The 15,814-nt window shown below is 39.3% G+C and overlaps 1 protein-coding gene across 5 annotated transcripts in view; it reads right to left on the bottom strand.

Annotated features, from left to right (window-relative positions):
• Window positions 1–8,380, bottom strand: part of STRC (stereocilin) — a 62,602-nt gene extending 54,222 nt beyond the window's left edge. For all 5 annotated transcript variants that reach the window (XR_012691253.1, XM_075207852.1, XM_075207853.1 and 2 more), the window contains exons 1-2: window positions 8,055–8,380; window positions 3,446–3,628 (exon numbers count right to left, since the gene is read on the bottom strand). Coding sequence is in view for 4 of the 5 variants with exons in the window: in XM_075207852.1 (XP_075063953.1) it covers window positions 3,446–3,551 (106 nt within the window). In the remaining variant the exon portion in view is untranslated. The remainder of the gene's footprint in view (window positions 1–3,445; window positions 3,629–8,054) is intronic.
• Window positions 8,381–15,814: the final 7,434 nt, after the last annotated feature.

Below are 15,814 nucleotides of genomic sequence, written 5' to 3'. Positions count from 1 at the left end.
CGCCACTAATATTGTTAGACCAGTACAGCGGGAGAATTCCATCACATTCCCTGTTTTGCTCACACAATCAACTTGGTGGTACAGAACTTTCTAAAAAATGACAATGACATGCAGGAAATGCTGTCTGTGTCCCGAAAAATATAGGGTCATTTTCGGGATTCTACAACAGCATGTAGGAGAATGCAGCAGCTGCAAGAAGAATATAATTTAGGGGAAATGTACTTTAGTCCAGCGCAGAGGAGAATACTTTTCTGTGTTGTGCAAGGTGCTGAAACCACTTGAAGTAGTCACCTGTGAAGAGAGTGCAGACACTGTTAGCTTGAGTCAAGTGATTCCCCTAATTAGACTTTTTGAAAAGCAGCAAAAGAAATTGAAGGAGGAAATGAAACAAAGCAATTCTGCTAATTATGTTGGACTTGTAGATTAAGTACTTTATTCGCTTTGCCAGGATCCAAAAGTTATCAACATCTTGAAATCGGATCATTACATTTTGGCAACTGTGCTTGATCCTAGGTTTAAGAGCTATGTCTTCTCTTTCTTTCCAACTGACCCAGATCTCAAGAGATGCAATGAGCTCCTGGTCAACAAGCTGACAACTCAAGTGGTACATGACACAATGACATCTCCTTCAGTTTCTCTGGAGATTGGTGCTAGGAAAAAACTTAGCTTTCCCAAGACACCCAGTGGTGATGAAGATGAGCCTGTACAACATTTTGACATTTGGTCTGGTCTAAAAGAATTGCCCAAAAATCGTGACAGCTCTTCCGTAAAATGAACTACAAATTCCATGAGAAATGCTATTACCGGCAGTTACATCAAAGTACACAGACTTCTGTGATTGTGGATTCCAGCGGGGATGAATTAGTATTGTTTGAGGATGATGTACACACTGATGAGGGTGAATATGATGACAGTGTAGATTGCAGGTGTTGAGATCTAGCTGAAAGAAGGGAGCTAGCTGATGCTGGTATGCTTGGTAATATTTTGGGTAGAATGGCATGTTGGCAATTTTATGTTTTCTGCAGTAAACTTTCACCTTTATGAGAGAGGTGATTTTTTCTTTAAAAGGGACAAGCTTTTTATTTACATTTTGTGTCCCTGACTTAAAACCACTAGGCACTTGAACATAGGCTTTAGCACATGAGGTAGAGGGATTAGTATAATCATGACTGGAGAGTGACAAGAACAATGCCACCCCTCCTGTTTCTGTATGAGCTATGGCACTGTAAAATGTCACTGGAGACTTTTAAGAATACTGACAGCCCTATTATTACAATTTCTGTTTCCGCACTGAACCCTGCCACCTCTCCTGTTTCTGAGTGAGCTATGGTACAGTAAAATGTAACTGCAGATTTAGACCAAGACTGCCAGCCCTATTATTTCTATTTCAGCAATGACAATTAGCAATGGAGCAATGGAGCTCTGCTGAATGTCACTGGAGACTTTGAAGGACACTGCTACCCCTCCCTCTTTCTTTTCTACCCATGAAGCTGCCCAACATAACAATGTCGTAACAATGTAACGTAACAACGTAACAATGATGTTTTGCCTCGTTTTCAATTTCGAGGGCGCATGTAAGTACCGAGCCGGATCAGCTCGGTACTCTGCTAAGTTTGGGTGTGTTCGGTTCTCGGGGAACCGAGGCTGAGCATTTCTAATTACTGCAATACACAGCTTGTTTATCATATTACTCATTTTCATTATTCTATGTATATTTGCTTTAACACTTATTATCATTTGTGTAAAATTACATTTTTTTATACATTTCTCAGTATTGTTTTATTACTATTTTTTTTTTATATTTTTTATATGTTAAATTATGTAATTATTTTTCTTCTACTCACTTATTATATTTTTATTTGAATTTTTATATCTTCTTTAATCAACATATTTATTTTTAGGTATTGCTTTTTTTTAGATTTTATTTTATTTAGTATTTATAATTAATTTTTTTTATCATCAATAATTTTTATTGAGATGGTTTTAAACAGGGAGGTGTACGAAAAAAACAGGGAGCAGAGGGAAGACAAGGGAAGGGAAAAACAGTGGATCATTAATTATATTTATACTTTTGTTCTTCTATTTTTTATTACAAATTTAGATTTTCCATATTTTAATATAATCTATTTATTTAATTAGTATTTCCTCCACTCATCATGCTCTCCCAACACAACACCCTTTACATGACCCATCCAATCATTCCGAACCTCCCAATTACACACTCCATATTCCCTCACATTCTTCTTGTCACTGTCATCATTCTATTGTTAACATTACACCCACCCAGCCATCCTATGCACCTATTAACACCTTTACACATGCCTCAATTCCGATATTCCACACCGCAATGCACACTCCTGCGTCCGGTCATCCTAGTCCACACATCTATCCATCCCATATCCATCCTCCAACACTACACCACCCACATCCCATTATAATTCCCTTGTCCACCACCAGCCCCCAACCCAACTCAATTAGACACCACTGCCCACTCTCCTCACATCACACCCCTACACCAATCATCTGGGATATGACATATGCTGTCCAACCAAGCCACTATGAAACATTTCTTTATACAATTTTTTAGATGAATTTATTAATTTCATTTGTATCTATCATAATATTTTTTCCTTCCATTTACCCACTACTGGCACCTTCAGAAAATCCGACTGGAACCTGAACCGGAGAAACAAGACATCCAACATGAGGATAACAACATGTGAATTTATAACCACTCTACCCAATGGAATACAAGCTAAGCATCCCCTTTTTACTAGTATTTCTACGCTGAGTATCAAACTACACTACAATAACTAAGCACATAGGTGAATCCTTCAAGTCCTCTTAGATTAGATTGGTTAATATAAAAATGAATCTGAGAGGGATTTTTGTTGCTATGATTTAGGGCTGGAAGAGGTTTTAATTTATTTACCTTTTTAATCCCATTTGTTGATTTTAGTATCAGTTTTTGGGGTTTGAAATGCAGGACATTGACAACATATTATTTTTGCATGGCTTCTAATATAGTTTGTATGACTTAAATATTTTTGTCCTTCTACATAGTTTCTATGGCCCAAACTAGTAAGAGTAGTCTATAAACAACCTCAGTTGTTTCAATAATTGCTTCGCTTCTTCTTTGTGATCCAATCCACATCTTCCAATGAGAAAATACAGCTCACTTCTCTCAAAGGAAGTCAGAATGTGTGGATGGAACAGTAATGGGGCCAAGTAAATATCTTTTATGAATTAGTAGTAAAATGTATAGTAGTAATATAACATACTTTCCCAACAATCTAAATGAATGATATGTATTTTCATTATATGTTTAGACCTGATTTAAGGTTTATTTATAGGCACAGAAAGGATTGCATTGGAGATAGTTTCATAGGTCTAGAATATTTTATCAAAAATAAAGCTACAAAAAATTAAGGAATATTTTTTTTACCTTGGCTTGCAAGTGTTAATAACATCAGCAACTTCCACAGGAACAGTTTGTGTTCAGCCATATCCTGGGTGGGTGTGATGCTAGACGTCCAATGAGGGAGTAACATGGAGGTTCATATCTCTAGGTATCTGTGGATTAGCACAAGCTGCGTTCCATTGCTATCTGTACGTTTGGAAATAGGATCTGCAACAAGACATGAAGCATCTGTCACCTGAGCATCAGAACAGTTTTCCTCACCTGAGCAGTTTCTGGAGTTACAACCATTATTTACACTCAGTCCTCAAGTTACACTTTCCACTAACTAGACGCATGAAACAGAAGCCAGGGAAAGCACAAACTTCTTACAATTAATATAGCTGAGCAATGGCATTTATTTGAATTAAAATCCAATTTCAAGTCAAAATCTACAATATCTAGTGCTCTCCTTAAACCCCAGGGAGGAAATACACATATACCTTTGTTATAAGTCTAGTGAGAGAGGCAGTCTCTTGTTTAGGACAAAGAGAATATTAGAAGCTAATGTCCATCTAAATTACCAGTGTTATTTCACAAAGCAAATGTTACTTTCACTAAGGATGTGAGACTAGTTTTTTAAGAATTATAATATATTATGCCCACAGGTGGATAAATATAGCTTTCGATAGAATACAAAAAAAAAAAATTTTGCCATAAAAAAAATAAAAAATTTTTTTTTTAATTTCCGCAGCTGTTTTTTAAAAAAAACTATTCAAAAATGTGAAGATTGTTTGCATAAAAAAACAAAACTCCCCATTAATGATATGGAAAAAATATTTAATCATCATGTATTATAAAACTGTCAGCACAGTATTTAAATACATTTTTGCTAACCTCTAAATATATCAATATTGGTCTCTCGTAAATGGATGGATAGATAGATAGATAGATAGAATGTTTTTAGTGTTTCTTGCGCAGATGCTCTTGAATCTATGCTAATAACAATTAACTCTCCTCAATACTAATACGAATGTGCTTTTAAATATTCTAATCAATAATAACACATCTTCAGATAATGGGCACATACATTTTGCATTGTATTACTTTTACATTGTGTACATTTCAGTTTTAAAACATGCAGTACTACTAACATACATGCTCTATAAATTGCTGATATTGGATGTTATCTAGCAAAACAGCACTAGCTTATTCAAAGATAAAAATAAAGCCTATTCATTTACATAATATATTATTAATTTCCAAGTAATTTAATTTAATTTTCTAATCAACAACTCACCGACTCACCTTGTACAGAAGAATAGTTGCACAATCCAAAGCTTCAGTATTTAAACTAGTAATAGTTTGAGACTAAATTTCATTTCATTTAGTAGAAACTCAGTGTGAACTTGACGGACTTCTCTCATCACCACTCGTCCAGAAAGTACCATCTCTGTCTGATTAGGTTACTAATGTTCAGTAATACGTGAGGACAGTAGCTCTATCCAAACTGACCATCTCCCGGAGGACAGTCAAAGAATATGCTCTGTAGGGAGGAGCTGGCTATAGACCTTAACTATCACTCATTCACTTTACTCACCTGTCCTGTGGGTCACATGTATTCCCAATGCCTGTCCTCTCACTGTGACAGTTCTGATTAACATATTCATCAATTAAAGTTCCCATCACCTTATTTCCCCAATAGCAGTGCTGGCAATGCAAATCAGTGGAAATCTTCTATTGATGGAACATTGTAATAACAATGTGGAGAAAAGAATACTACATGAAAAAAGAGCTTTAAAATTGTATTTGTGATACCATTAATTACCCATACAGAGCAACATGTTTATGTTGATGTATTGCCCCATAACATCAGTTGCAACAAAAATTCTGTCAGAGAGACTTAGGGCCTGATTTAGTGTTGGACATAAGTCAATTTACGCTATGTAAAAATGCGAATTTATTACACTGCGCATATCTTGTGCCGTATTTAGACTTGGAGTATTTTACACTTGTGCCCACTTGAACATGTAGAGGTGGGCTAGGGCTTGCAGCTTGCACAGTTCAGTGAGGGAGTGAAGATCCAAGTCATCTACGACCCTTAGAGATGCGTTCAAATTTTACTTACTTATATCTTTAAGATTAAGAGACGTATCTTTGCACATTCCATAGGCCTGTTGCGAGTTTCCTAGTTGATGACGATAACAGCTGCATTTTTATGTAGGTCATATCTATACGCTAGAGTTAAAGATTTGTGCAACTGAAAATACAGCTGCAGAAACGTAAGTGCATGGATGCAGTTTTATGTTTATGGAGAAGTTGCAATTTAATGTTTAACTCTAAATCAGTCCCGGAGAGAGGCTTAGAAGTAGTAGTTCAGAAATGTCCAGCAAGTTCTCTTCCATTTATAAGGATAACTGAGTCAATGGAGGCTATGTTCCATAGCTATGGATTGTGACCCAAAATAGGTCATCAAACCTTTTAATAGAGACTGCAAAACCAATATGCACTACCAACTAGTACAATAACAACAGTATAATAGTAATAATTTATTATTCATTATAAATATAAATAATAAAGTACAAAACTAATTGGATGCAGCCATTTGGTGAGCTGAACCAATATTGATGAGAAGACAGCGAAAACCAGTGAAATTACAAAGGCATCTTGTCTGTTTCCAATACTTGGCTACCTTAGTGATGTCACCGGTCCCTAGTACATTGATAGTCAGTCATGTTCTCCTAAAAATTGTTTCAGCTTCCAAAATGGCTGCCTCCACTGTTTATACAGGGCAGTTACACTTTAAATTGTAGACAGCAATAACCAAAATAAGTGCGTTATTAATGAAAATACTGAACCATTGGCAATGGACTCAATTCACATATAGAATTTGGGTTCTGAATACAAAAAGGTTAAGAACCCCAACTCTATTACTTTACTTCTACAAAGTGATAAATATAATAACTAGTTTACAGATTAAATACAGCTATTTAGATTAATAACATGCTCTTTGTAAATTATATTATGTCCCTATATTAATCAACACACACGGAAAGATTAAGAACAAACCTCCGTCATAAATAGAGCAATTTTGCTATGAGTATACGAGATACGATTTTAACATTGTATTTCATTCTTTTGGACAATAGTCTAAATAGAGTCATATTATCATAAGATATACACTGTAACAATGAATACAAACTTTTCTCATCAGATACAATTCAGGCTCAGCAGCAGACCTACACTACAGCTTTGTACAGAGGGTTTGTTGTGTACGGTCTCCCAAGTCCTCATACCTTTCATTTTTACAGTGTCTATCTGTAACAAATGATCTGTGTGTAGTGTCATTCCTCATGTTGGGAAGAAACTGAAGCCCTATGAAATCTCTTATCTTAGGGACACTCACTGCCTGGAGAAGCTGTAGCCAACATTCATATTACACGCTTGAAAGAGACAGCTCTGATGAGTAGCTGATGGATGGCTTTGTGCTCTACATGGAAATTGGCCTCCTACTTCTGATATCACTGAACATAAGCAGACAGATAGGTGCAGATAAAACCAGACAATTGTGTATTCTAATTGGCAGATATTCAAGGCTCTTAACTACCTGCTGTAATTATGAGGCAATAGACAATGCTTCAACGCTTTGTATTCTGTATCTGTAACAAGGAAAACTATTGTACGTGTAACACGCCTGTTCTGGAGTGGAGGGAGGTGGATGGAGCCTGGGTAAAGCTAGTTTTGCAAATAACATTTGTCATAATTTGCCAAATGTAATAAAAGAGTAGAAGAAATATATGAACAGTTTCAGAGGTGGAAAAATAAAGTAAAAATGCTTTAAAATGAAAATAAAACTGGACAAAACACCAGTACACTTATTTTCAATAACATTTGATTAAAATTAATTATGAAGCAGTTGAAAACTTCAGTAAGCCACTCAGTTCTTTGAGGCATCAAATGCCATAATTTGATGAGATAGCCTTACAACAGAACATACTGTAACTAAATGTTTTATTCTCCACATTCATCAGTCACATGTAACGCCAAAGACCAGCCTCGTAACTTTAGAATATCTCAACAATCATGTTTATGAGCAACAGTACTGTGTTCATTTGTTTTTATATGACTGTCATGACATTTGTAGAATATATGTAAAAACTATATATTAAAAAAACACCAATCATTGTTTTTTTTCTATAGCACAGTTTGGTGTTCAAAACCAAACATTTATTTTAATTACCTTTGTTACTCTGTCTAGTCAAATGTAAAGTTTTAGTTGGAATCTCTAAGCTGTACTTAGCGATAGAACCTCCTTGATCCTCTACCTCCTTTTTTTTTTTTAATGTTCTGTTCCCCATCCTATCCCTAGTATTTTTCCACTGAAACATTTTCTGCACATAAAGGATTAAAAAAACAAATATCACCAATAAATATGGTATCTGAGAATTTTAGTTACTGTACAATAGATAATGATTTGAGGGCAAAGTGCTAAGTAGAAACCTCATAAGTTATATGTATTAGAATAGTTAATGTAAGGTAAGTGAACAGTGACCCCTGGCATTACAAGTTTCAGGTAACCACAAGCAATGTCCCTATTTAATGTTAAATTGTATAATTTCAGTCTTTAACCTGACACCGTAGCCCCGTCACGGCTTACCTCTGCTTGTAATTGGAGACATCGCACTCTCGGCCTCCTGCCATGACCAGCCGCGTCCAGGCTCATTCCTAGAACACAAAAGGGAACTACTGCATTATTGATGGGCCAGGATGCAGGCTCTGCACCATGGCCAGGCTCCATTTGCTTTTCTGAATAACAGAGCACAATATCAACCTATTAGCCTTTCTTTAATATGTGTATTTTCAATTTGTACTGGCTGGTCTTAGAGATGTGTTGTCATGGGGACTGAGCGATGAGTTCTACCCACAGAACCATTACACTGTAGCTTTGCTAAAAGGAATATTTTCGTTTTGACTTTTTCATTATATTCATTGGTGGAATTGTTTTAAATAAAATCTCCCAAAAATGGAAGCTTTACCAATAACTACTCTGTAATGTCTTGACATAGTAGAAACCGTACCACTGAACAAGTGGTTTCCACAAACCTTGTAAAACAATGCTCTCTTGTGGCAGAAAATGAAAACTACAGTTACTCTCCAACTAGAACATTAATCAATAGGAGTTGAGCTATTTTTTACTGCAACAGCAGCTTATTATTCATGTATTTAGGTCACCAAGAAGCTCTTAGGAGGTTACTTTGTATATTCTGGATTGCAATTGCATACCTCTCAACACTGAAGGATCTCAAAGTGGGACAGTCGACTAAAGGGGGCATGCCTGCGACATCACAAGGGTGTGTCTGTGTCATCCCGGGGGTGTGGCCATCTTCCCCAGGAAATTGGCTAGCTCTAGTTTATACATAAACATAGAGCTGGGCACTAAAGACTTGGAGAGGTCATTATCCTATGTATTAAGGTGAGCTGGACTCCGGAACAATGGCGATCCCTTTCTCCTCCAGGAGGGGGGTGCGCACGTAGTAGCACTCTGACAGCAGCTCACATACCTCCCAAATTGCTACAGGGGTAAGGTTTTGATAAATTGGTAGGGTCTTTGGACGAAACGCGTTAACAGTATCATCTGAAAGTTTGGCGTTCATCAGTTGGATGTGAAGATTCTATCCATCGGAATTCTGCAGCTGGAACTTTGTTTCCAGATAAGCTTTCTTTTATATATTTTATGTACAGGCATATATAACTGCTTGATTGTTATTAAATTTTATTTTATACTTGAGATTTTCCTGGCTTCTGTTTTAAATACAATACTATGGGATTTCCATTTGTTTGAGTTTCAGTGTGGTTATCATATGGACCCTTTCTATATGGATCATTGCTGAGGAAGTTAGTGATGTTCTCTCATCCTATGATCGGATAAGCTTCTCTAATTATTCATTTTTGGTACACGACCATCCACATACATCCTCACATATTTTGGTTGTTTTACATTCCAATAAATATTTAACTATATTAAAATATAAAATTTTATAAAGTCCTCCTAAAGATCATAAAATCAATAAAGCTTGAGGATTTAATCAAATAAAATATCTACATCCATAAACTAAGGAAGAAAGGTATCAACTTTTTTTTCTGTGGTTTTTGATGCCACCGCAAAACTCTGTATTATCCAGTGGTTTGAAGGTTCCAAACACAAATTGTTGCCAATGTGCAGTGATTATGTAACTACCAACTCTCATACGGTTTAGGCAAAACCATCAAGAAAAAATAATATATTACAAATCTGCATGGTTCAGTCCATATATACGGTGCAGTATTCTACCTTCACTGCTCCACAAATGAAGACAATGACTACCCAAATAGATGGGAATCATATTCAAATATATGATCTTTCTTAATCCTCATATCAGGAATATTAAGAAAGTGTTTTTGAACGATTCGTTGTCTGGCAACTTTAAGGAACATCATAAGTGTTCTGCGGATGAGTTATCCTATTTCTGTGCAGTTAAATTAGTCAAAGAGAATTGGAGATATAAGAATATTGCTGCTAGTCTAGCAAAGACTGAGATGCTGTATATTTATAACATGAAGACCCTAATACCGCAGGGTCTAAACACTGACTTTGAACTGAAATGGTTTTTGGAACCATAAGTATGAGAAATTCTTTGGTGTTCTTTTGCATGGGATACATGATGCTTCCCCCATTTTTTTGTAGTGGTTAGCACTTCTGCCTTACAGCACTAGATCATGAGTTCAATTCCCGACCATGGCCTTATCAGTAAGGAGTTTGTATGTTTTCCCAGTGTTTGCGTGGGTTTCCTCCAGGTGATCCGTGTTCCTCCCACACTCCAAAAACATACTGGTAGGTTAATTGGCTGCTATCAAATTGACCCTAGTCTGTGTCTGTCTGTCTGTGTTAGGGAATTTAGACTGTAAGCGCCAATGGGGCAGTGACTGATGCGAGTTCTCTGTACAGCGCTGCGGAACTAGTGGCGCTATATAAATAAATAGTGATGATGATGATTTGTTTGAAATTTATTACATCTGAAGTATCCATAATATGTGGAACCTTCTCGTCTGAATTATCAAGTACCTGGATGGGTTTATCCTAGTTATATTTTTATCCAGTGAGTAATGTGTCATATGTTCTAATGTTGGAGATTTTAATCTGCCATGTTTTAAATGGATTTTAAATGTCTCAACTTGGAATTTCTGTATTGGGGTTACTAAGATATTTGTTGCTGTAATTAGAAAGTGTGTAATTGACATGCATTGTGGGATATTCAGGTTGTGTATTCTTGAATGCAGATTCCTTAACTCTAATGTGATACCTGCATGTATATGGTTACCATGACAATCTGTGTGGTGCTATTTTTAGAAATAGGGGCCGCCGATCTGTTTATATACATCATGAAAAAAATTATAAAAATACTCCCCCCCCCCTCACCATCCCAGTCATCTAGGAGGAAACAAGCATCATAAATATAATGTCCCTGATACGAGCTGCGGTGGCTCTGGGCACCGCCGCGACTCGCTCCCCTCTGTTTACTGGCGTCCCGTCCGTCGGCATGACAACCGGGACGTCACTTCCGCCTTACCCCGACCATTGCCGCAACGGTCGGGACGCTCCTTATGTGTAGCGCTGTGTCCCGGCATCCAGGGCAGCCGGGCGCGTGCGCAAATTAGAGAGTAACCAGCTGGCCCATTAACCTTCCTGTGCCTCATTCATTTCTATTGGCCAGTGCTTGTATTTAAGGCAGGGAGGGGCAATCCTCCCCTGCCGGTTATAGTTCCTGCTTTGCTGCTGACTAGCCTGCTGTGTTCCTGGTTTCCGTTACCTTTGGATTGATTACTTGTTGCCGACCTCCTGCCTGATTCCTGACTTTGTTTGATTGCCTGTGCCCATTGACCTTTTTGCCTGGACTCCTACGCTGCTGATTTGCCTGTGACCTCTGACCCTGGTTTGTGTACTGGATATTCTGTCTGCTGCCGGCCTCGACCCTTGCCTGGACCTCACTTTGCTATTGCTCCTATCCTCTATCGCTGGGTTCTCCCCAGTCAGTGTACAATTCACGACCCTCAGCTGTTTGCGGCCAAGTCTGTCCCCACCACTAGGGGCTCCAGCGAAAACCAGACTTCTGAGTAGACTCTGGGTTTTGTGTTGCGGGCTGTTGGGGTTCCTGACAGTCCCTGATATAAATAATTACATAACTGACATCAGGGATCTCAAGGTTAAATGTCCCGAATCATCTCAAGTTTTCTCTCTCTACATCCAGGGCCGATCTTCCCCAGAGAACATCTGCAAGGAGATATGGGATTGACTGTGCGTGTCCCACAGGTCACGGCCTATGGGCTGAGTCTTGAGCATGGTTGGTGTGTGGGATGAGAGGTTCTAGTAACATGGCAGTTTGTGAAGGCAGTCCAGGATATGATAGAGAGAGAAGTACCAGGAATATGGCAAATAATGTAGCACTGGTAACATGGTAGTGGGAAGACAGCACTTGGAATGTGGCAACAATATAAATATATAGCTAACAATCCGTGGAGCCAGGAGACAGACCCAAACCTGAAAACGAAGATAAACATTCTGGCACCCTAGTAGTGTCCAGAACAAGTTTATATAGAGAGAGCGATTAGTAAGGGGGCGGGGAAGAGGTGTGTTCAGTCATGTGAACGATACTATAATAAATGCCCTGTACAAGCGCGCACATGTACAAGGCGTCATGGTAACCAGGAAGCGGACGAAGTGGAGCAGCGAAAATGAAAAGGAGACGTGTCGAACAAAGTGAGTTCAGTGCGTGACAACTGTGTTTTATATTTATTCAGCACCACCTTGCGTCGAATTGAATCTTCCCCAAACCGTTGACTGCTACAGTATATGTAAAACACTGTGATTCCCCAATATTGTAGCATGTTAAAGATATAAGGGACTTTACAACTATTTGCTATGATCTCTATTAGTGTTTCATCATTTGTTACAAGTATCCATATATGTATATAATCAAGGTGAACTCAATCAAATTAAATATACTTAATACACTGTGAAAATCTCGGAAGTTTGGACATTTATTGTGTTTGCCCAAACTTTATAGTAATTTAATATTTACTTCCTAAGGATGTAGCACCTTTACATACATTATATCGACAAAAGCATTCGGACGCTTGACCATTATACCAACAGTGACTGTAATGACACTGTATACATATATTTCAATATGGAGTTTGTCCCCCTTTTGCAGTGATTACAGCTTCTCCTCTTCTTGGAAGGGTTTCCACAAGATATTGGAGTGTTTTTGTGAGAATTTGTGCCCATTCATTCTGTAAATCATGAGGTTAGGCACTGATGTTGGATGAGAAGGCCTGGCTTGCAATCTAAGTTCCAGTTTATCCCAAAAGTGTTCGATGGGGTTGAGGTCAGGGCTCTGTGCCGGCCAGTCAAGTTTTTCCACACCAAACTCATCAAACCATGTCTTTGTAGTCCTTGCTTTGTGTACTGGGGCACACTCATGTTGAAATAGAATAGGGCCTTTCCCAAACTGTTGCCACAAAGTTGGAAACATAGCCATGTCCAAAATGACTTGGTATGCTGAAGCATTAAGATTGCCCTTCACGGGAGATAAGGGGCCTAGCCCAAACCCTGAAAAACAGTCCCATACCACTGCCATGCATCTGCCATCCCAGACTTGCCCATCTGACTGCCAAACAAAGAAGTGTGATTCGTCACTCCACAGAACACATTTCCACTGCTCCACAGTCCATAGTTTGTGTGCTTTACACCGCTCCATCCGACACTTGGCGTTGGTCTTGGTGATGTAGCTGCTCGGTCATGGAAACCCATTACATTTAGTTCCCACCGCACAGTTTTTATATTTAGATTAATGCCAGTGGAAGTTCGGAACACTTCAGCTATGGAATTAGCAGTGCATTGGCGAATTTTCCGCACTGTAAACTAGAGAAATGTATTTTTTGAACAGTCTCAGATACCCTTTCTTGGATATCTGATATCTTGCACAGGTCTGCAGATGGATCCGAGCAAAGTGGAGGCTATTCTCAATTGGCCCCAATCCGTTGGTTTGAAAGCTACCCAACACTTCATTGGTTTTACCAATTACCAACAATTTATCAAGAATTTCTCTACTCTTATTTTTCCCATCACCTCTCTTAACCATAAGGGAGGACAAGTCAGATCTTGGCCTCAGGAGGCTATCCTTGCATTTAAGGTCTTGAAACAGGCTTTCACTTCCACCCCTGTTCTGTGTCAGCCAGATCAAAATAAACTCTCCTTTTTGGAAGTTGATGCTCTGCAGTAGGAGCAGGGGCGATGCTCTCTCAAAAGGATTCCTCCGGTAAGCTCAGACCTTGTGGATTCCGGTCTAAAAAAATTCTCCTAATGAAGCCAATTACTGTATTGGCGGCAAGGAACTGTTGGCCATCAAAACTGGCCTTGAAGAATGGTGTTATCTATTGGAAGGGACTCTCTTTCCCATTACAGTATTTACTGTCCATAAATAATTAACCGAACTGCAGTCAGCTCAATACCTAAATCCTAGACAGGCTTGATGGCCGTTGTTGTTCAGCAGATTCCAATTGATTTTGACTTTCCTTCCGGGCACCAAGAACTTCAGGGCTGATGCCCTTTCTAGGTCTTCTGACCACTCCGACTCCGATTCTTCTCCAGTATTCAAGAACATTATTACCCCATCTAAAGTTTTAGCCTTGACCAAATCCTCCGTCAAAACTCCTCCTATTGCAGATCTTTTGTCACCACCCACCTGCGCACCAAGGTCTTGGCATGGGCTCACAAGTCTAGGTTTGCTGGACATGCTGGTATCAATAAGACAGTGGCTCTCCTCTCCCATCTCTTCTGGTGGCCTTCCCTGGTCACTGATGTTAAGAAATATATCCCTACTAGTGTTTCCATGAATTTTATCACTGACCTCCCCAACAGCCATGGTTACAATTCTATCTGGGTCGTAGTTGACCGTTTTTCCAAGTTTGCTCACTTTATTCCTTTGAAGGGACTACCATTTGCTTCTATTTTAGCACTACTTTTTATAAAGAACATCTTCTGCTTTCATGGTTGTCCTCTGGAAATCATTTCGGACAGTGGGGTGCAGTTTGTTTTTAAAATCTGGAGTGTTCTGTAAACATTTTGGGATTAACCTGAAATTTTCTTCTGGGTATCACGAATGGCCGAATGAGTCAACCAACACCTAGAATCTTATTTTCGGTGCTACAAGCTGCGAGCGGCAATCCCCGAGGAGGGAGTTCCTACCTAGGGCGGATTTTTCTCACAACAACCATCAACACGAGTCTACTGGGCTGTCCCCCTTCTTCATTCTGTATGGAAAACATCCTGTGTTACCTACTCTCACGGAGCTATCCAAATCCTCAGTGCCAGAAGCTCAGAGTATGGTTCGTGATGTCGCCCAGGTTTGGTCCCAAGTTCAGTCTAAATTGCAACAATCTTCAGATCTCTACAAACATTTTGCGGATCGCCACCAAAGTAACCTTCCGGTTCTCCATGTAGGGGACAAAGTATGGCTGGCTACCCGCAAGCTTAAGCTCAAGGTCCCTTCCAAGGAGCTCGCACCCTAATAGGTCCTTTTCCTATCTCTCATATAATTAATCCTGTTACCTATAAACTCTGGTTACCTCCTTCTCTCCAGGTACATAATACTCTCCATATTTCTTTACTAAAGCCACTTGTTCTTAACAAATTTACCCAGGGTTCCTCTCCTCCTCCTATCTAGACTCAAGACTATCCAGGGTGAAGAGTTTCAGGTAGAAAGAATTTTAAAATCGCTCCTTCTTAGAGGCAAGGCTCTATTCCTCATGTACTGGAGGGGTTACGGTCCCGAAGAGAGATCTTGGGTCAACAAAGATGATCTGCTCATGAGGGAGTTTCTGAGGAATCAAGCCACCCCTCCAGAGAGAAGGGGGGGGAATAGGGAGTACTATCAGGCGCTGTCTCCAGACTCCTCCTAAGTGCAGGGGACGGTCGCCTGTTCTTGCCGCTCAGTGTGCCTCGCTCCCTGGCAACGGGACGCACTTCCGGTTTTTTTGCGTGCATGTGGAGAGATGACCTGGGCTTCGTGTGGGTGGTCAGCTGGTTCTGACAGCCAAATCAGCTTCTTCTCTCCACTATTTAAGTAACACTCTGGCACCATTAGGGTGCCAGAATATTGGTTCACACCAACTCCAGCACTTCCTGTTTGTATGCTCCATTGTGTTTTGCTGACTTCTGGCTTGTTCCTTGGCTCATTCTCCTGGATCCCAATTTGGTACTGCACAGTCAGTTTGGTATTGACCTTCTGTTAGTCCCGGACACATCTTCTGGTACCCTGTGCTACTGTTTGGCTTGACCAGGATCGTCTGACTGTTCCTGTCTACAACTCCAGCACGCTG

This window comes from Mixophyes fleayi, chromosome 4, assembly GCF_038048845.1.
Source record: "Mixophyes fleayi isolate aMixFle1 chromosome 4, aMixFle1.hap1, whole genome shotgun sequence".
In the NCBI taxonomy this organism is placed as follows: Eukaryota; Metazoa; Chordata; class Amphibia; order Anura; family Limnodynastidae; genus Mixophyes; species Mixophyes fleayi.
The sequence above is the reverse complement of the archived record's forward strand: the minus strand, read 5'-3'. Positions and strand labels throughout refer to the sequence as shown.